Below are 22,317 nucleotides of genomic sequence, written 5' to 3' on the forward strand. Positions count from 1 at the left end.
TGGGTTATTGTCATGATCACTAGGTTACTGGTATTCTTGCTTCCCTAAGGCCACATCCTTAGGGAAAAAAAAAATAATCTTGCAACTTACTCAAACACTTTTCTCCATCCCCTAGGTCCTACTTACAAGAGGAATATAACATTTGAATTTATTTTTTTTTTCTGGTGAATTATTAGAGGAGTGGAGGCTAACAACATCTCTGTAAATGATGAGGACTTACTCCTCCTTGACAGTTTTGCTTTGGAGCTGTATGTTTCATGCGATTCACATGATGCCATCTGAAAAAAGGACTAACAAGCACTCACACAGTGAAAGGATAACAGGATTGTCAGAGAATGATGGAAAAACACTACACCGAACCAAGCGTGGTTGGATGTGGAATCAATTTTTCTTGCTGGAGGAGTACACAGGTCCGGATACTCAATACGTGGGCAAGGTAAGCCTTATGTTTAAAGAATTCTTTAGAGGTGATACATCTGACACCCTTGGTATTTTCCCTCCTTCACCACAGTTGTTTTGCTTTTTGTACAGCAGTGGTCCCAATTTCTTATATAAGTCAAACAAAGCACATCATGGATCACCTGAGGCTCCCGTGATTTTTCAAAGTTGTGGAAGAAGTTAGGTAGTTTAGTGCAAAAAATAGGAAACTGTTCAGACTAAAATGTTCCAATTTCTTTTTACATATGCCCATGCAAGTTTTATCACTCAATCATTCCCAGTTTTCAACTATTAAACATAAATATTAGATAAGGGAATAGAGAAGTTATGCCTTCATTCATCAACCTTGTGGCATTTGCTGGTATACTGGGATGTGTGCTTCCTCAAGTGAAATATAGAATTCTATTTATTAATAATAAAATTGCTGTCTATGCATGATTCCAAGTATGGATAAAGTGTTTGAGAAAAAAATAATAATCTGGTTTTCATCATTTCTGCAATAAACTGAGATCTTAATGGCTTGAAAGACTTTCCATTCTTTTAGACCTATCTACATGAGCTACTGCTGACAACAGCACCTCTGAATTCCAGAGGTCTGCAGTCTTACCTTTTCTGATAACACACAACTCAAAGATTTCCAGATTTTTAGCACTTTTTGGTGTCTCACCATCCACAGATCTGCCTTGTGGTCTGGTATAACTAAACAATCTTGGTAGAAACCTAGAATACACACAGCTACCACCCAGAATGACTTACAAATTAATGAAATATTTATCTTAATATCTTAAGTTAAATGAATATCCATTCCAGTTTCTGTCATTCATCCACAATGCTGTCACTAGCTCAGATGATCAGGTTGCTCTCTCACTTTCTGGTGCCTAACTGCCAAACAGATTGAGACATTTTTATTTAAAAGACCCCCAAATGTTTTCGAGCATTTGCTAATATTTCTGGTCATGGTAGTCATGATCATCTGGAAAATATGGAAATCATCTCTCTTTATTAAGAAAAAAATGTCAAAGAAGCCAACCATAGTGACTATGAACTTGATTCTGACCTCATTTATACCAGTACTACACCCATACAATTCTGATTTCAGTGAAATGAATTCTGACTTGCAGTAGCAGAAATAAGATGAGAGTCAATAATCCTATTGTTAGATCTGTTTATCAGTGTGTAAACAAGAAAGTTTGTTGTGGGCAAAGGGATCTTCAATAAAGAGTGCACCACTGTGCAGAGAGATTGCTAAAAAAACCTTGGTTGGAAGTATCTTTTAGTATTGAGTAAATTCGCAAAGAAAACATACAATAAGGTACACAGTAATATAGATCTCCATAGCTGTAAGTTCTACCTAAAGTGACAGAAATATATTTTTTTAAAAAATAGAAAGCTATCATAGAGGAGAAGGAAGTATCAAACATAAGAGTTGATTCCAGTTTTAGTCCCACTGCTATAGATGAATGGAGTCCAAACCATCTGTGCCATTCAAAACCCCAAATAAATTAAGCTTATATCAAGACTGTCACCATTATCTCTATTTCACACAAGGAATGCCTACATGGTGTATTGCAACAGATACAAACTTGCTCTGCACTTATTCCAAACTAATTAAAAGCCATTGGACATTATTGCCACAGAGCTAAGTCCTGGAAAGAAAACAAATGGCTGTACAGCAGTTGGGTCTGAGGTGATTAATTTCTTACAACTCAGTTAACATGTTGAGATTTTTCACATTTCACTGCAAAATATTATACAGAGGCCCTGAGGGAGAGGTCAGCGTTACTGATTCTCTAAACAGATGGAAATCACCCCAAATATTACCCTGTGTTCCAAAGGGATTGAGTTGGATTGAAGTGATAAACTCCATATGGTTGCATTAACTTTAGAACAGTTTATGACGTGACGAAATGATCATAGTTCTGTCCTAGTGGTATAAACCCACAGTAAATCCATTTAAGTTAGTTCAAATTATCCTAGGTATACGTGACATACAGCACCAAGAGGGAGCTGCTACAGCAAGAAGTCAACTAAAGAATTTCTTTTTTTTAAAAAAAAGAAAAAAAGCAACAACTTTTTTGAACTATATTATTCTGAGAAAGGCTTAAATCTCAGGTTTAGTATTCTTCTGCTCAAAGTGATGGTAATTAGCAAACTGGTATGTGTGAAAAGAAAGCACTTTTATTCTAACCCATGGGGACTAGTTCATAGCAAGTATTCTTATCCAGTCCCTATTTAATATGGATATGCATAGGCAGATGGATTATTGGGGTAGAATAATAAATGTTGTACTAAATATTAAATAAACTGAATTAAGAAACTTTACCAGGAAATAAACTTCTAAGGGATCATAGCCATAATACTAAAGAAATTGTTTTCCCTCCCTGGTTCTTTTTTTTTTTTTTTTTTAAATTAAATGTTAGATCATTGTGTTTTGTTAGCGATGTTACATTGTTGATGTGGGTTTTTTTGTTGTGAGTACATTCTGTTATCAGCAGTGGGGTAGGATTACTCAGTATGACATAAAAGGGATAAAATTTGTTTCTTAAGAAGGATGGTTACATGAGATGGAAAGCTATTCTGTGATATCCACACACCTCTCACTCCTACAGCTCAGCCCCCCAACCCAGTTTAGACCAGCAGCAGGGACACAGGGGAACTGGATACTTGTTTTGATTGCTGGACTGTCCAAGTCACGGCTGGCAGTCTGACTCCTATGAGGGCACTTCTGCCTTGTGCTCAGGCCCCACTTGGTGTCAGAGGTCCCTGAAGGGAGGAGTTTCTCCCCCACATCTGAGGTGTTTTCATCTTAAGTAGTGCTTTTTAATATTAGGTTGTCAGTAGCCAATGGCGTCTCTAGCCGAGTAGCCCCAGGACAATTTCTTTCCCCATATCTAAGTCCGAAGAGCAGTTGTTTCCGGGGTTACTCCTACCCTCTGGTCTCCCTCCCAAATATATTCCAAGAATGGAAAGTTGTTAACAGCTCCATCATCCCTGATTTTTTGTTTCTTTCCTGCACATACCACACTAATCTAAGCAGTTAGAGCTGGCAGATGCAATCACAGTCTCATTTATCTAAGTGGTGCTTGTGGGTAGGCTTCACCCTCTGACAAGAAGTAACTAAAATAGAGGTCTGGTGTACTTGTAAGGTAGATGAAAAACCCAGCTCCACACAAATCTGGTGCATGGCTCCCAGGCTGCTAACAGGGGTAACATGGTGTTAACAACTCTGAACAGCTAGAACAGAGCTTATGTTCCCAATTATAGTTAGATAGCTTTCAGACAAAGGCAGTGGTAGTGATGATAGGTGACATAAAATGGAGACCAGTAAGTGCATCTAATGCACTTAGCAGAAATAGAAAATATTGTGTGATGAGCAAAGGAAGGTAGCATTCAACAGCTGCCAAAAAGCTCGATGGCTAGAACAATTGTAGTAAGGAAATTACTCAAAGAACAGACCTAAATCACTGACCACCCATCAGGAACAGGGCATATATGCAGAACAATTCCCTTGTGAATGTGATGGGAGTCAAGGTAAATCCAGGCAACCTACAGTATATCCATCACACATCTTTAAATTTGTTAGGTCCTATTACTTGTACCTGCAACAATGCAAGAACTGATTATGACATCCTTCGATTTCTTATTATTTTAAATTATATTCAGGAAATGCTTAGGGTAACAAGTGGCTCCATCATGAAAGGTGTGGTATAAAAAATGCACAGGGAGATAAACTTTGCTCTGAAGAGTTTGCAACTGAAATATTCAGTCAGACACAGTTAAGGTAAACAGTATCAGAGAGTCCCGTTTAAAAAAATTGGCCAAGAAAAAAATTAAAAATTTCTAAGACACAAAAATTATCATAACCTTTCCAGTTGCCTGTTGCCTAGTGTGAATGTTGAATATCTCAATGGGATTATTAATGTGAGGAATTTTCACAGGAAGTAGTGAAGGGAACTGTAGAACTCATTCTGCCTACTAAGAATTGATAAAAAAAAAGAAAAAGAAAAATTGGATTACACTATAACATTCAGAGGTAAATGTATGAGCGTAATTTCTTCTTAAAGGAAAGGAACAAGTGGCAATTTTTTGTGAAATATGAAAGGGTTGAGAAAATAAAACATCTGACTGTATATCAAACTATGGCATTCTTTTGTTTCTGGGATCTCCTTTTCTTTCACTAGGGAGGGGCCATAGATCCAACTTCTCAGCTGCTACTAACTTTAAGCCTCATTTATAACCTAAGAAATGAAAATCTAAAATACTGACTTTGTATGAGAAAAGTGTACCAAATTTACTCACTTCCTAAACAAACAATCCAAAAGGATAATAATCTAAAAAAAAAAGGACAAGTAATTTAGGAGGTATTAAAGTGTTGATGGGGATGATGTTCATTAATTAAAGAAAAAGCTAATAAAATGCACAGAAGGCTCTAACCAAGTGTCCCTTTAGGGATAATTAGTTTTATTTTCCATAGCTAATACCGATTTTATGTGCCTCCTTCTCTAAATAACTTACCCGATAGCCACTGAATGGGCATCAGTTGTGCAAAATGCCAAATATCTCACCTCTTTAACACCAGTCCTTATGAAATATCTCTAGGCAGGAAGAAATAGGTCTAATCAAAATCATCAGCCATTTTGGAAAATGCAGTCCTTTATGATTTGCAACAATACACTTAAGTGATTTCAAGAGACAAGAGATTTTCCCTCTCTTTAAGTCACAGTATTACATTTTTTACATGAAATCTAGTCTCTCCCAGGCACTTTTCTAATCAACAGCTGCTAATCTTGATGGGCGGATAATGTGTGAAGTTCCATGCAATGCATGTTAGACCCAATCATAAACTGTACAATAAAACACCTGTCAAATTCCAGAACTTAAACACAATAAACAAAGAACAACAAAAACATTTTTGTAGACCACCTGCAACCTTTCTTTTCCATATTAAGGGGGAAAATACACAGTCAAATAAAAAAGAACTGACACTGATCAAAATTAGCTGCTCCATGAATAACCTCCTGTTTAATGACTTCCATAAAAATAAATGAACTAGGCTTTGCATGTCATAAGCATCATTTAAATCGGATGCGAACTGAAGAAATATCTCTGTTCTGCCTCCAGTTAATCAGTGAGTTTGTTACATGACATTTAACTACGTGTCTTAATAAAAAGTATAAAGTGAAAAGAAAAAATATTCAGAGGGTGGGTTTGTTTTGTTTTTCAGGAGGGCGGGTTACAACATATATTCAAATGCAACTATTTATTTCTTGTAGTCTGCACTTAAAAGTATCATAGAATCATAGAATGGTTTAGGTAAGAAAAGACCTTGAAGATCATCGAGTTCTAACCCTCCTGCCATAGACAGGGACACCTCCCACGAAAATTCAGACATCTACAATTGAGGTTGCCTGCTGTAGCAGTCTGTCTTATCAGAAAGGAGAGAGACAAGATCTAAGGAACTTCATGTAACAATTCAAGAAGTCTCACTGGATTACCAACCTCACCAGACTTGCTGTTATTTAATACAAAACTTTACTCAATCATGCCATTATACTGTATGTTTTTTTTTTCCTTATTTAATGGAATTGGATAGTATTTCCTTGTAAATATAGACTAAAAATATACTAATACCTGGAAATATTATTTACATAAACATTACTTTGCTGGCTGCATTTTGTATACCACAAAAATCTGGAGTAGGCTCCCTCTTAATATGCAAAGCAGCAGAGAAGTCAGAAAACGGGATCAGTAAAGCCCTTACTCCATTAGTCTTATTCCAGTTCATCCACGTCCTGTCAACATGTTTCTGAGGCCTTGGCCATTCTTAGCCTCCCCTCTGAGCAGTTTGCGAGGAAGAAGCTTATGGACCAAATGCTCTTGGCAGCACTGCAGTGCCAAACTCTGCAGTAACCTTAGTTTCTCCATCCTGAAGCATAATGTTCTCATCTGCCAGAAAAATATTTTCTTATTGATTACCTAATTTTGTTTTCTTTATGTATTGAATTTCATCTTAATCTTGTCTTTAGAGTATGTGAGAGAACTTACCTTTTCACTTGTGCCTTTAATCAATTTATGCAATTAATCCATAAAGACTTCTTTACAGTATTTGCTATTTTCTCTCCACAGAATTGTTTTAAGAACCACCTGTTCTTAGGATGAGAGAACATACAGGTGCACTGTCCTTTCAGTGTTTCAAGTGTGCCTTCCACTTTGTTATGGATGCATGTCACTTGTCTCACTTGAAAAACCTGCATTTAATATAGCACCTAAATGCTGCTAAAACCAGCATCTCTTTGACATCTTTTGACTTAGTAGTATGATAAATTTCAAAAAGCAACAGAATCATAAAGAATCATATGTTACTGACATATAATAATTTAGAAGTGTAATTCAACTGCGGGAAGATTTTGCCACATTCTTAACATGTTCTGTCTAGCATGCACTATAAACCAATGCCATCTTCTAAAATGCCACTTCGAAGAAGATTTAATAACCTTTTAATTAAAATCTCTGCTCTTAAAGTAAAATTAGTATTTTAAGATTAAAAAAAGATGAAAAATTAGTGGGGTCTCCTGGGTCTCCTCCTTTTCTCTTTACTTTCCTCTCTCAGACCCCAAGTTTTTCCTTGTCTCTGAATGAACACTGCAGAAATAATGATATATCAAAACAGAAAGGACAAAAATCATAAGGACAGAAAAGATCAAAGAAATAAGAAAAAAACTCTGTCCAATATTTTTAAACCTATTTGATTCCAAGATTAATAAATTAATAAATTATCCCCACTTACATTGCATTCTTCAGTTAGCACATTTTTTTCAGCAAACATTTGATCTCGTTTCAAGCAGCCATATCTCTAGGCAGATGTATCCCCCAAATAAAACTAAAATGGAAACAGGCAAACCAAGAAAAAAAAGGTTAAAAAAATTGCCACAAGTCCCTGCCTTCAGATACATACATAACTTAACTAAAAATACCAATGAAGAGACATAGCTTTACTTGTTGAAAAATAACTTTTTTTCTGAATGCTTCCAACGTAAACCTTATTGAAAAATTGCTGGAAGTAAAATTTATTATTGTCAAAAAATAGTTTAAAAAATTCAATAAAATTTAATTGCTACTTTTCAAAAATAAGAGGGAAGAAAATAGTGAAAGACAAATGCTACATCTTCCAAAAACAATAGGACTCTTTTCTTTTGGAGTAAGGACAGCTGCTTACTTCTGACAATCTAAATACATTTCTAATTAAAGTTTCAAAAATAAGGAAGGGATCTAGTAACATCATGCATAACCCAAGTATGAAAAGTTTAAACACAAAATATCTTGAATGTTACCTTGCACTGATAGGCCTAAGTTAGAATTTTGCAATCAAACTTGGACATCATATTTCACAAAAATGAACCATCTCTGAAAACAACTGCAATGATCAGAGACTTCAAATACATGAATAACGAGAGTGAGTTGGTATTGTTTGGTACAGATAGAGCAGCTGTCACGAGATCTGACAGCTTCAGTTTCTTCAACTACATAAAAGACTGTTAAAAAAAAATAATCTCAAATTCTTGGCATGTTCAGGGCAAGAAGTTGGGTTCATGTTGTCATAAGGTTGATTTATATTCAACATCAGGAAAAGCTTTTTGATGGTAAATACAGTTAATACAGTGAAGTACTAGGTAAAGATCACTCAGAGAGTCAGGATTATCTTGATACTGGAAGTTTTCCTGACAAACTAAAAAAGCACGTGCCAGAACATCCACACTGATACCACCTGGAGGCAAGAGGATGGCACAGACTACGTCTTTAGGTCCCTGATGGTTCCATTTTCAAGGATTCTGTGTATATTTTTCAAGTTCAAATGTTAAATCAGCTAAACTGCTCGTGGAAAACAAAGCTACATCAAGAATAAACCTGAAAACATAAGAAATGAGGAAATCCTCAAACAGTTTATTCCAAACTCTTCCCTTTCTCTTTTCCTTCCCTTTGCCCTTCATTTTTCCCTTCCCCTTCCCTCCTTCCTCCTCTCCCAAGACAGAACATCCAGTATGCAATGATTTTCAAGTTAAAAAGAAAAAAAAAAAAAAAAGCAGAAATCTGCCAAATATGTGCTTTTATAGACCCTTTGTGCTTAACAGAAAAAGGAGAATTTGCAAGTTAATTTTTGAGAATTTAGCAAGGCTAAGCGACAACTTCATGCACAGCATAAATAGAGGCATCTGAAAAATTACCCGGCAACTTTTAAAGACACAGCCAACGCGAGAGAACTCAATAAAGGCAAAACAATAATTCTTGAATTCTTTTCCCTCTCTCTGTCCATGCTCCTCCTCTCAGGTGTGGAAAAATTGCACTCACCCAATACCCAACATATCAGTAAAAGCTACTATGTGGAGTCTAGTTTATTGTTCACTACAATGCTTGCTCATTGCTTAGTCACAGCTCCCCTTCCCCTGGCGATGTCCTGAGTGTGCTCAGACCACACATGAGATGGAGCAGGACAACAGTAAGGAGGGTCTGAGGCCCGCACGGTGGAGGACCCCCCTGTGGAGTTTGCTGGGACCGAGGGTGTTGACAAGCTAAGGAAAATCAAGGCTCAAAGTAAAAACACCTGATTTGAAGACAAAGTGGCCATAGAGAATGGAGTTCTCTTCAGTCTCCAGTGGTAAATTCCAGTTGCTATTTAAAATATCATTTTCATTTTAATAAAACCTAGGTTTTCTTAGCTTAAAAGCCTCTTGGTCTTGGCAAACTCCTTATGTGAAAAGGCCTAAGCAGGTCTGCCTCAAAGATCTAGCCGGCTCAGGAACCTTCCACAATAGGTAATTGTTATCTGTAGAATGGACTTATCTTCTTATTACAGCTTCATAGGCTGGCATTTCTCAGCCTCACAGCTTTAAGCCTGTGGGAAAAGAAGATTAGACTAGAGGCAATATGCAGACTTATTACCTATTATCAGGCAATCATTTATTGCGCATGAAAAGTTGGGAACGTGAGGAAAATGTATTTCACAAGATACTTAGCATGATGGTGTATATTTATTGCATTGATTACATTATGGGAGCTATTCTGAAAAGGGGAAGTGTTTTGACTATATTTTGATTTGCTGATACCTGCCAGCCTGGTGATAAAAAGAGAGCGAAACCCGTCAGAGCAAATCAATATGTGACTACTTAGAAAGGGCAATTTGACTGCATCAGAGGGTGGTATTGTGCAACATCTTGTCTGTCAGAGAAAGGTTTATGAATAGTCACCTTGAAGACAAACAGAGGAGCTGTCAACAAGCAACAGTTAAGAACAGCAAGTCTTTTCTTCCCATATGTGTCTGATACATTAAATCCTGTCCATTGCAGGAATCATCACACATTTCAGCCTGAAAAATATGTTCGTCCAGCCAATGTAATCAGTCAATTTAACACTATGCCGAGTATCAATCAAAAGAGGAATCTGTGATCACTTATCTGTGATCGAAATACATAACTACAGTCAAATCCTTGTTGTATGTACTGTTGCAGCAACACAAACACACGGGGCTAACTTATGCTTTCTCTTATATCAATCTCTGGTCAAGAAACTCTGCTGAAATCTCTCTGTTCTGTTTTTACACAACAGTGTGTAATAAAAAGGGTAAGAAAGCATTCCAGCCTCTATGAACATTTCAGAAGTTATAAATTCCTCCCTATCTTGCTTCACATTTCAGGGACAAGCATGCCCATTTTAAGAAGGAAGCAATCATATAATTTTTGTCAAATAGGGAGTGTGAAGAAATTACAATCAAGTAGATAATATTAAATGAGTTTTAGCCTTAACTGAAGAGAAATTGTTTTTATGTATTCTCCATTTCCATGGAGGGAACTTAAGGAGAAATTACATCAATTCACCTCTGTTTAAGTTGAAGAACTCAACAAAATCTCAAAGACGTCTTTGGAACGGTTGATTCAGCTACAAGAATAAAGTTTTAGCCCAGAGCCTGCCATAGAAATAATTGGTGATGCTGGAAATAACTATTAATAAAATTTGATTAAATGTTTGCTTTATGTAAATTTTGCTTTATTTTTTCCATCTGTAAAATGTAATTGCCAACACTTATCTAATGAAGCTTTTCCTCAGAACATGTCTATGTATGAGGTGTTCCCACACAATATTACAAAAAAAGCTCTGGAATATCATGAAAACAGCCATGAATCAGCCATTTGCTTGAAAGCAGGGCTTGAAAGTATTGGGTTGAATAAGATATCAGGGCACAGTATGAAAAAGAGGAAAAAAGAGAACTAAATATTTAATAGCCACCTACCTGGTGAATAGTGTTCGAACGTTTGAATTTGTGATGCAAATGGTTGCTTCAACTTTTCCTAAGGCATAACAATCACAAACACAGAAGCATTAAGTGGGATATTGTTATACTTCTACTCAAGAGTTCATAAAATGCATCTACCTAACTTAAAATTTGTGATTTTTATCACAACCTGTAGCCATTTTTGCCCCTTCAACTTTTAGCTGTTGCTACATATTTCTGATTAAGACCTGAAATATATTTAGCTGCTAAATATTGAGACCAAATTTGGTTCTTAAGAAAAAGTTATATGCTGTTTAAGTGGAATTAACACTACTATATCACACCATTAAAAAAGTTGCAACTACCTGAAACAAGCTTTAAAAATGGTGCTTTTCTGATAGTTCGGTCTTACAGGGATTGTGGAAGCAGGCACATTTTTCTTTTTAATAAGCATTTGTGATGAATAAACAATGTCAAATACCAGGAGGTAACAGAGCATTAAATGTAATACAACTGGGTCAGGTAGCTGACTGATAGGACTGAATTAAAAAATGAAAAATAAAATATAGAAAGTATTTGCTTACCTTGTCTCTCTGCCACTGCAGCATTTGCATTTAAAATGCTAAGATTAAAGATCCTTTAAATCAATAATTTAAAAAAAAATGGAAAAAGTTACTGTATGTTCTGTGTAACACAAGGGACTAAAAGAAATAACTATGTAGATTTATGTTTAATTTTAAAGCTACATTAAATAGATATAAACAAATGGTGTGGACAATAAAATGAATGTAAAAAGGAATTTGGCATGCAGGTAAGTATTTCTGTGTATATTGTCACTGAAGTAAATGGAAGCGGGGCTGTTGCAAGAAAGCAAAATAAATCATTAAAGTTTTTTTTTTAACTGTCTCTTTAAGTTTCACAGAACATGAAAATACATTCATCTCTGTACAGGCTAGTAATTGTGAAGTAGAAGAGGTCACAGTCTGATTCCTACCCATTCCTTATGAAAGATTTAGAATCACATGCAGAAAAGCATGAAGAGAAGGGCAAAATTTGAGTCTGTCCCAGAAGAAAATCTGTAGTCCTTCAAAAATACTGTTAATGGAGGGAAACAGGAGTGACCTATTGTGTTTTCATTCTATTAGAGGTACTGCAATTAGTTGTCTTTGTCCTTTAGGTGGCTAAGACTGTTCTAACTTCAAAATGTGTAAAAGAAAAAGAAACAACAACAAAAAAAACCCCCTGACTTTAAAATCATTTTATGCTTCTAAAAAGCTATGAGAATATATATATATATGTGTATATATATATGTATCTCAAACATTGTTTTCTTGTCAGGATAAACAAAAGATTTATATTGATCTCTTTGATGAGGAAAAAAGAGAAAAGGATTAAAAAACCTCATAATGGTGATGCTATGATTATTATTAATAATTTCCACTTCTGTAAGTGCCATTCAACAAAATAAATGAATGGTACCTGTAATGAGGCAGGCAATGACATAATAACTGTTCTTCTGAGGAGGAACTTGCAACAGAGTTGCTTATCTATTTGAAGAGATTAAGGCAGAAAGGACAGCACACATCTAGAGAGAAAACCTTTTGAAAAAAACAGCACTCCTCATCCTTCATTTTGAATACTAGCAAAATCTCAAGTTCTGTCTTAAAACCTATCTAAAACCTATGGTCAACAAGACCACGGTCAACATTTTATATTAGATGAAGTCATAGGATAATTAACAAAACAGTCAGTTTTATTTTGTGTGCTGTGTGCTTCTCCAAAGTACAGAGTAACTCTTTAGACAAAAATGGATTTCAGCAAAGGATGCAGACAGTCAGCACTGAAGACTCCAGTTTCGCTCTCCCCCCCCTTCTTTTTTTTTTCATAAAGTTAATACAAAATTGACATGGATACATTCAGATTTTTATCTGTTTTAACCAGATGCAAATACTTTGACTATCCATGCTGTTAAACATTAGTTTAACTCATCCTTTATGCACCTCCAGCTGGGCTTCTTTTTCATTAACGTTCTCTCTGAGAATCTAAAAAAAAAAAACCAAAATAATTAAAAATCCCTCTTAAATAACTCCTGCATTGTCTAACTTCTCCATATTAATCTCACATCATCTGATCAGCTTGCAGATTCAGCTATTAAATTAAACATACCCTTGATGAAGCAACACTGCTGGTCTGCAGGGCTTTATGCTTGGTTTGGGCCTTATGCTTTGGCTTCTTTAAGCACTACCTCTCTTTCGTAGAGTTTTCATATGAAGCCCCGGGCAGCCTTGTCCTGGCCTCATGCTTAATCACACGGGTACAATCAGCCCGTGGTTTATGCGGAACCTGATGCCCTTCTCAGGCCCCCTCCAAATGGCATTCCACTTATCAGGTTCTGTTGTTCCAGGAAAATGATTAAGTTGTTTTGATAAAACCGCCCTGTCTTTGCCATCATTGCAGTAAACACCTTCCAAAGATGTTATTTTGAAAAAAAAAAGATTTACAAAACCTATACAATTAGGTAGTGCAAATTTCAATAAATATAAAATAAGGGACAAATAAGAAAAAATAAAAAAAAAAAGAATGGCCCAGAAATATTTCTTTCCTAACTACTGTTTTTCAGCATACTATTCTTGAAACAATAGCTTCACTTAGGAAGCTGCGTTATCACAACACAGATTCAAGGCTTGGTGCTTATTATGCCCCATCCTGATTTCAAACCTTATACTTTGATATACCTACCTTTGAGAATTTGCTTCTCAGATTTTACCAAGAGTTGGACATACACCTATGTGTCTTGGAGGAGTTACAGGGCAGGCGAATTGCACTCAGACTGAGGAAGGCATGAGATGGATAACTCTACATTATACTTTTACTGAGTACTCTTCAGTTGGTATGACAGTTTACGTTTGCCATACAGTCTGCAGAATAGAGAAACAGCATCATACTTTAAATTAATTTCAGCCTGTGTTTTTCTATTTTGTTTGGTCAACTTTGCCAATAAGTAAGCAGTAGCAAAGGACCTTAGTGATGCTTTAAGTCGAGCAATGACTTTACCTACCCTCCACTGCTGTTCATTTGAAAGTTTAGTTTTACGTAAATCTCTAAGGTATTCAAAGAGTCACCATTTAACAATCACATTCTGTAATAAGTATTGAGGAATGAAAGGATTTCTTCTTGTGAGGTGTGTACAGTGTTCACAAAATATTTATTAGTTTGCAAAGCAAAAATTACTTCTTTTAAAATTGTGATTCAAACATGGAACTCAAAATCATCACTTTTTAGGTTGAAATGCATTCACATAAAAATAAATATGTTTTAAGGGTAGTAAATAACTTCTGAAATATTTCTGGAAACAACATACAGTTGAACAGCTTAGGAAAAATGCACATTTTGGGACCTGCTTCCTTTGAGTCAGCACACCCGCAGTCTGCTTTTGTTTGGTTGGTGCTGCAAACCTGGAAGCTTGCTTATGTATTTTAGGCCAAAAAAGACTCGTTGATCATATTGCCTCACATCTCAACATCTTACTCTATTACTCTTGCATTATGTTGTACGACTTTCTGAAAAACATTGATGTTGATCTGTAGACATCTATCCACAAGTACGCACACATATAAACACACATAAAATTGTGACTAAAAGTAGTAAAATACTCCTGTTATTAATGTATTCTTTGGATCATTGTGGCTGACCCACAACTGGAAAACAGTATAGTATTGGTCAGTTCAGTATAACATCAATCAATGCAGTACTTGTCCAAAGTTAGGGCAATGTGTAACTAGAGAAGTTCAAGGACATCAGGTTCATAAAACAAACAAAACAAAATGAAACAAAACAAAGCAAAAAGGCACCCCCCGTGTCCTTGTAACATCCCTATTCTAATCTGATGGTTGTAGATGTTGGGGCTGGGGGAGAGCAGGGAGTATAAAAGAAGAAAAAAATTACAGTGGCCAGACTTGCATGGTCACTCAAACCAGCATCTCCTATTGCCTCTGAGATAAAGTACTTGGCTAGACAAACCATTGGTCTCCCCTAGTAGAGTATTTCTCATATGCTTATTACTGTAGAGCTGAGTCCATATCAATTAGTCTTGTGAAAGGTATGGGATAATCCATCCATATGACGAACTCATGTTGCTTCCAGGGCCAGAGCTTTTATTCCTGCCTATCTCTGTGCACATCTTTTGGAACTACAGTACATTTTGAGTGCCTCTGAAACAGCAAGAGATATCACACACAGAGAGAGATTTCACTCAGAAGTTTCTGGTGAGAGAAAAATCTATGAGAAAAATATCCTTTCTTATTGTGAAGCCTTTAAAATAATGATGGATTTACCACCTGTTCCAGGGATTGATTAAAGTGACAGTGCTTGATGTTGTGATGTGAACATTTCTGACCTGTGGGCACAATTGATGACCATAGTCACTTCCTGTAAACCTGTATCTCATGTTATGGAACAGCCAAATGACAGGGTATGGCAAAACATAAAAAAAAAAAACAGTTTGGTTCTTTTCATCAGGCTGAAAGTCTGCAACCTTGCTGTTGACTTGGAGAATAAAGAGAGGAAAACAAACAAATTCTATGGGCTCTGAAATCCATTTCTTTGTGCAGAAGTAAGAATACAACAGCTTTCCCAGATTTGACTACAACCTGGAATATAGGGCACAGGAGACATAGAAGGTACGCAGGGGAAAGAGGCACTTGAGAAAGCAGCTCTGGTTTCTGGGACTCCCCACTAGATATGGGGAGATGTGCATGGAGGGAATGAATTTCCCCATATCATGTTTGTATCAGCAGAACCAAGAGACTACTAAGAATTCTGCTGAACCCTTCCTGAATGAAAACCAGATTTACCCTTACCTACTAAGTCAAAATCAGCACCTGCAGCTGATGTCAGCAGTGTTTTTCACAAAATAATTCTCTAGAGAATTTGTAACAATAGACAGCTGAACACAAGAACCAGATGCTGGAAAACAGAAGATAAGAAAAGTAAATGTCATTTGCCTTGTTTAATATACAGTCACTTAGGTTACCATCTCACACAGAGTTTGGTTGTTTAATTAAGAAGTTTGTGCTGATGTCACAAATTCAAGTCAGGTAAATACATTGCCATTTAGCACATATATAAACTTTTGATTAAACACACATAAATTAAAGCAATGCAGATACTTCTAGTGCAATCCACACTGAAGAACTACTGCAGTCATTAAGATATCTTTAGAGTTTTTAATTAGATAAAATGCTAATGAAGGAGAATATTGGCTGAGCTGATGGTGGTGCTATATCCTAGCTGCTGTAAATCTCACAGAGGTCTGAAATCATACAGTTGGGGGTACTGGTTAATATCCTACCTGTCACTAGCACTCAACATATTTTCTGTGAGATTTTAGGGTTGGCTGGGATGTTACAAGCTCATATTTCAAGTATACTTCTTGCCTTTTTGGTATGAATTAATTTATTTTGTTCTAGGTAATACTCTTCCATTCTCCTTCAAATACTGTCTTCTTTCCCACCTCTATATGCATAACCTTTTTTACTTGGAGTAAGATTAAAGTGATAATTACAGTCAAGTTTCCTGGGGTCAAATCAATTTGTGCTTTAATACATATTGGGCAGACTTGGAAAACTCAATCTTTTTCTGTGCCACAGCTTCAGAATAAATAGCATAGTACAATCACCATATATGAATAGAAATTTGATGTAAATCAGTACATGGCTTTGTAAAAATAACATACACATGAGCTTGTGCTTTCTGGTATTTTGCACGTTTTTTCCCTCAGCCCAGGAGCTTGAGCTAGAAACTGTGATAAAAAGATGTTTGAGAAATCCTAAAAATACAGAAATTTTCTTTTTTTCCTCTTATTTCTGAAAGGGTCACTTTGGATACACTTGAATAGCTTATGCTTCCCTGTGCCTTCCCATTGCTTACTGTTTATGCTTATTGCTTTCCAATTTAAGAAGATACAAGCATATTTGAAATAATCATATTAAATCTGACAGTTTACGACACTTTGCCAAGTTGATCATTTATGCCATGTACAGTCTATTGTGGTTTTATATATTTTCCAGAGTCAGTAGATCTGGGCATATTACATCCAAAATTCAACATTTTCTAGCTGTCAAACTATTAGTGCAATGCTTCATTATGCTAATTTCATGGGAAAGTTTTTCAATCTGAAGTTATACATGGCTTGAGTCTTCTGCCTTAAGCCATAAATAAAACAATGTTATGAAAGGTAAACTCAAGGAAAAAAACTTTGTAACAAAGTAAATGTTGTGACTGGCATGTGCAAAGCACCTTGACTGTACTGGGAAATAAGAGGTTGAATATACAGCATTTGCGAGCGGAGGGGGAATGTTTTACATCTGAAGCATAAATGGCACATGAAATATAAAAATATCAGAGATGTGTTCGGACAGCTTCATTATGGTTTAGCAAAGCCTTAAATAGAAATACATTTGGTATAAAAAAACCCAATACCAATGTAACTCTTGGTTCAGCTTTCATTTCACAGGGGAAAAAAAAAAGTCTTTGTCTTTTATAGCTTCCAAATTTCCCCTGCTGACTTGTGGCAGCCTCAAACCAAAATAACTAGCACCATTTACACTTTATGTTTTATTGTTATGTCTCCAGCAACTGGAAGAGAAAAAAAAATTAAAATACAGCAAGCAAACCCTAATGTCCTCCTTTAAGAAAGACCTTTGAATTACGCATATTGAAACAAAGCCCTATTCCAGCCAAAATTAACAGAGAACATGCAATAGGCTACTGCTCCAAACATCTAAAATATGTATACAGGCACACACAAACTTACTATTAGCATTTTCAGTGTTTTGTGTAAATATAAATACAATCTAACTTTACTGGTGGAAAGAAATAATAGAGAAGACTCCAGCAGAGCAGAGTCCTTAGAAATTTCTTCATGCAACGATAATATGAAAGAGGAATTAAGACCTTTAGATTATCATAGCAAATTTACAGAAATTATGAAAATACCTCCACAATTCTAAAGGATGAATTTAAAAAATGCTGTAAGGACATTAAAATTTTCTAATGTAATTTGTAGGACTTTTGCTCAAAGAACACAACAGTAAATAGCAAGGATGAACACACAGTGCAGTATTACACAACATACAGGGCAACAACGTTGACAGTGAACACAGGAAGAAAGGTACCAGGTCATAGCTATATCTGTGGGATAACTAACCTAACTAACCATAGCTAACACATTGGGAACTATAAATGCTTCCCCATGCCAAGAAAAGACTCAGTTTTGCATCTTCCTCCCATTCCTCCCTGTCCTGGTCTGAGGAGAGCAAATAAAAATAGCTGAGACAGATAGGAGCCTCCGCTGTCTCTTATGTGTAACCAGGATGTTAGAGAGTTTGGAGTTTCAGGCGTTTGGGCCTGGGATTGGGCATGCCCATGAATTCACTTGTCTTTTGGGTCAGAAATCAACCACCTGCCTATCTATGTGGTAAGTTTATGACACAACTGAAAAAAAAAAATATTTCTAACTCTAAAAGTCTGTATTTGCTCTCTTTGTTCCTCCCATGGACATCTGCATTCTACCTGTGATCGCAGCTCCATGCAATCCTGTATCTTCAACATACCCTTGAAGATGTTCACTTGTGTTCTGGTAGTAGTTTCAAGACAACAATGTGGAAGTCAGCGTGGTCTTCATCTCCCACTAAAATACACAGATGTACCAATTTAGTGACCTAAAAAGAGTTCATTTGACCTCAATAATCCCCCAACGTATCTTCACTTAAAAAGTAAGGACAGAATCATAGAATCATGTAATAGTTTGTGTTGGAAGGGACCTTTAGAAGTCATCTAGTCCAAGCCCCCCTGCAATGAATAGGGACGTCTTCCACTAGATCATGTTGCTCTGAGCCCTGTCCAACCTGACCTTGAATACTTCCAGGGATGAGGCATCTACCACGTCTCTGGGCAACCTGTTCCAGTGTTTCACCACCCTCACTGTAAAAAATTTCTTCCTTATGTTTAGTCTAAATACACCCTCTTTTAGTTTAAAGCCATTACCCCTTGTCCTACCACACCAGACCCTGCCAAAATGTTTGTCTCCAGCTTTCTTATAAGCCCCCTTTAAGTACTGAAAGGCTGAAAGAACATTGCTCACACTTTCTAGAGGCATTTACAGGCAAATAGAGTCTGAGACAGAAGACCATGGGATATCAGGATTCCACTGCTGGAGACAACTGTGTAGATAGAGGCAGTGCAAGTAAGAAATTTTTAGTAATAGCCCTTTTTCTATAGCATGATACAGAGGCACACTGTAAACCATCTAAGTTGTAAGCATTAGTACAATATGTGCCACAATGTAAATATGGATCTACCCTCTACTTGATGAGTCTTCATCCTTCCTTTCCCCTCATCCCTCTCCACAAGAGAGATCATAGGTTTCTGAATTTAGGCAACCAAATAAATGTTTTCACTGTATTTATTCATAACAATCTCACTAGTCATAAGTAGCTCATCTTGCTCCTTTTTCCCCTTTTAATCTGCAACAATAGGTGTACAGAAATAAATTGCAAATAAAATGAAATCTAAATGAAGACTGGCAACTTCTTGCTTCTAAATGGGGAAATTCATTCATATCACTGTATAATTTGTTACCTCTGTCCATTGATTCTCCTTTCTTCCATTGATTATATGTCTGCCTAACTGGAAAATAGTTACTCTCTATTACAAAAAGCAGAGAATCAGATCAGCTGCACAGTTTACAGGAAGTTTCGTAAATTAAAATTGAATTAACAAGAAACAGTCAAGTACTTTTAAACATGGGCCTTTAAGGATCTCTTTCTTAAGACAACATTTTTTTCTTTTTCCTCTATGTTTTCTCTTGCCATTCCATACCTATTCCTGAACTTGATAATTTATGAGATGATAACTTTTCCCTCCAAAGAATGCTGGTATGTTCTCTACTGTGTATAACAAAAGCAGTTTTAAGACAAGTTATGGATTAGCCTTGGATGTACTAAGAATGCATAGTCAAATAAAATACTTCCTGAAAGCAGGCAGTTATGAGTTATAGCCACCATTTGCTGATAAATATTTAGTGCTACATGAGGTTGAAGTGTAAACCAAAGGAGCAAGGTACTTAATTTAGGGGAAACAGAATTATGCTACAGAACTCTGAGATAATCTGTTGTTTGCCTACTCATTTACTTATTGGAAATTACAGTAACAGGGACCCATATAAATTTATGTCAAGATTTCTTTTGAGAACATCAAGATCTCAATTATCACATCACATAAAAATTCACTTTCACAGAACTGGATAGACAAGCTAATTTGAGATGCACACTTTTCCTATGTAAATAAAGAAATAAGATTGAGAGTGCATTTATAAATATGCTCATATTTATAAGACATACATTGTTACAGAAATAGCTAGTTGTCACTCCCATAACCATCACCAATGTCTTTGTCTCTGATAATCCTCAGGAAAAGTTGTGTTGAGAACATGTTTAGCCAGCCACAGGGAAGACTACAGGAAAAGTAATGCATGCAAAAGAATATCAAGAAATCAAGATACTCAGCAGCGCATCTTCTTAGTTATGTCTTCATTCTGATGTGTTTCAGATGAATTGATGCTGGATATGAAATGGAATGGGGATAGCATTTACTATTGGTGTGGTCACTATATGCTGAGCAATCTAATATTTTGTCTGGTTTAGGGTTTTTTTGGTTATGTTTTTTGTTTGTTTGTTTGCTTTCCTTTATCAAAGTATTTCATGGTTCTCCTCTGACCTGCCAGCTCTTCATAGAAATTGCAGAATGAACAATTTATGATATGAGAAAGGGCACATTAGACAAACTCATTTTGCATCCGTATAAAGTTTTTCCTTGCTAACCTACCCCACCCCAAATAGAGAAAAAGGATCATGTAAAGTAAAACGAACCAAAATATTTCAACAGGAATGACTTTCTGTTGACAGTAAATGGTGGACGTCCCCAGACCTGCTGAGTCTGTAAGACTCACAGGGAAATCACAACAGTCAAAGATTACTTCAGATCAAGTTTATGAATACTATTTTTTCCAGTGGAAAAGTCTGGGAAAAGCATTTAGCAGGTTTTCAAATATGAACTACATTATTTCCACACTTTCAAATAAAATGATATTAAAATAGCATTCCAGATAAAATTTCCAATAAAATTCATATTATGTACTTATTATATCTGATACAATTCCACATATACAATATATTCCTATTTATATTAAGAATTTTATTTTCTGTTCTAAATCAAGATAAACAATATAAAAATCTCATTCTAACCTCTACTCCTTTATTGCTTTTATTTTGCCGTTCAGAACTGGGTGATATTTTATTTCAGTCTTGGCTGCTTGTTTTCAAAGTGGGAAACTTCTAGTGTCTGTGTACATACTCCATTCTTCCCATTCATAGCAGTCCTGACAATTAAAGACCAGGGCTCTTGTAAGTTAAGTCTCTTTCTTGGCAATCTTCCAGGCAGGCTGCTATGGAGATACTACCTGTGGGCCAGAGTCTAGTTGAATTTATATCACAATAAGCAAGTTAAATAAATGTGTATCAATAGCAATATGTGTTGGAGTACATACACGTGCAGGAAAAAGAAAAAAACAGAAGCCCTAGGGAGACTGATGCAAATTATTTCAAAAATACAAAATGTGACTGTAAAACCAGGACAGAATGTGCAGCTACTCAAATTTGAGAACCTACATGTCTAATGTAAGCACTAACATGACTAATGGTAGTACTGTAAACAGTTTAACAAATTACTGATTAGTCAGTGATGACTTATTGTGTGATAATCGAGAAGTTCTTCCTTATATTCAGTGTTGAGAAAGGATTTTAGCTTCACGGAGGATCCAACATCCCTAATGCCTTATGTTAAGCGATTTCCCTCCTCCTGACCCATGGGATTGATCTCTCACTGAGTTCCCAGACACAGCTCTTGCCCTGGATGCTCTGTAGCTGGCTGGCTGAGGATGTTAAGGAGGCCTGTAACAAGATACGACATTGTAATGGGTACTTGGGCATTTTAAAGACTCAAAAGATGCAGGTCTGTCTTTACGAGAAAACTAGTTTCAGATGCCAGTCATCACTCTCAAGATCTGATTCTTATTTAGCATATTTAAAAAAGCTTCTAACCCAAGACAAAAGGAGAAAGTTATAATTATGCCACAAGGTGAGGGATATCTGAATGAGAATGAATGTGCACTGTTTCTTGGGGAGAGTAAATTGTCCTGTGTGGCACAAGACAGAATCATCTGACCAAAAGAAATACACTATATTTTGTACTTGACATACAAATAAGTCTACTTTTTTTTTTTCCCCGAAAATAAAAAACAAATATGCAAATAATATCAAATATTAAAATACGAATCAAATATTTTTAATGAATTTTGTGTATTAATTACATAATGTTCCACATTGTCTGTCAAGTTACCCATACAATACTGAAGTCTATTTTCTCTTTGTTACCTGTAGTGGTGGCAAGTTGACAGAGTTGGGGGTTTTTTGAGTGTTGTATGCATGTTGTATGTGATTCTTTCAACCCATTATATACAAACCTTAAGATTTTTCACAGATATTTATTACATATAT

At 36.0% G+C, this 22,317-nt stretch overlaps 1 protein-coding gene across 1 annotated transcript in view; it reads left to right on the forward strand.

The window, feature by feature from the left end:
- Nucleotides 1-205: 205 nt before the first annotated feature.
- Nucleotides 206-22,317, forward strand: part of CDH9 (cadherin 9) — a gene marked incomplete at both ends in the record, with an annotated part of 71,094 nt that continues 48,982 nt past the window's right edge. The window contains one exon of the mRNA XM_082479611.1: nucleotides 206-436. Within this exon, the coding sequence (XP_082335737.1) occupies nucleotides 206-436 (231 nt within the window). The remainder of the gene's footprint in view (nucleotides 437-22,317) is intronic.

This window comes from Vanellus vanellus, assembly GCF_965231255.1.
Source record: "Vanellus vanellus genome assembly, chromosome: 2".
Taxonomy (NCBI): Eukaryota; Metazoa; Chordata; class Aves; order Charadriiformes; family Charadriidae; genus Vanellus; species Vanellus vanellus.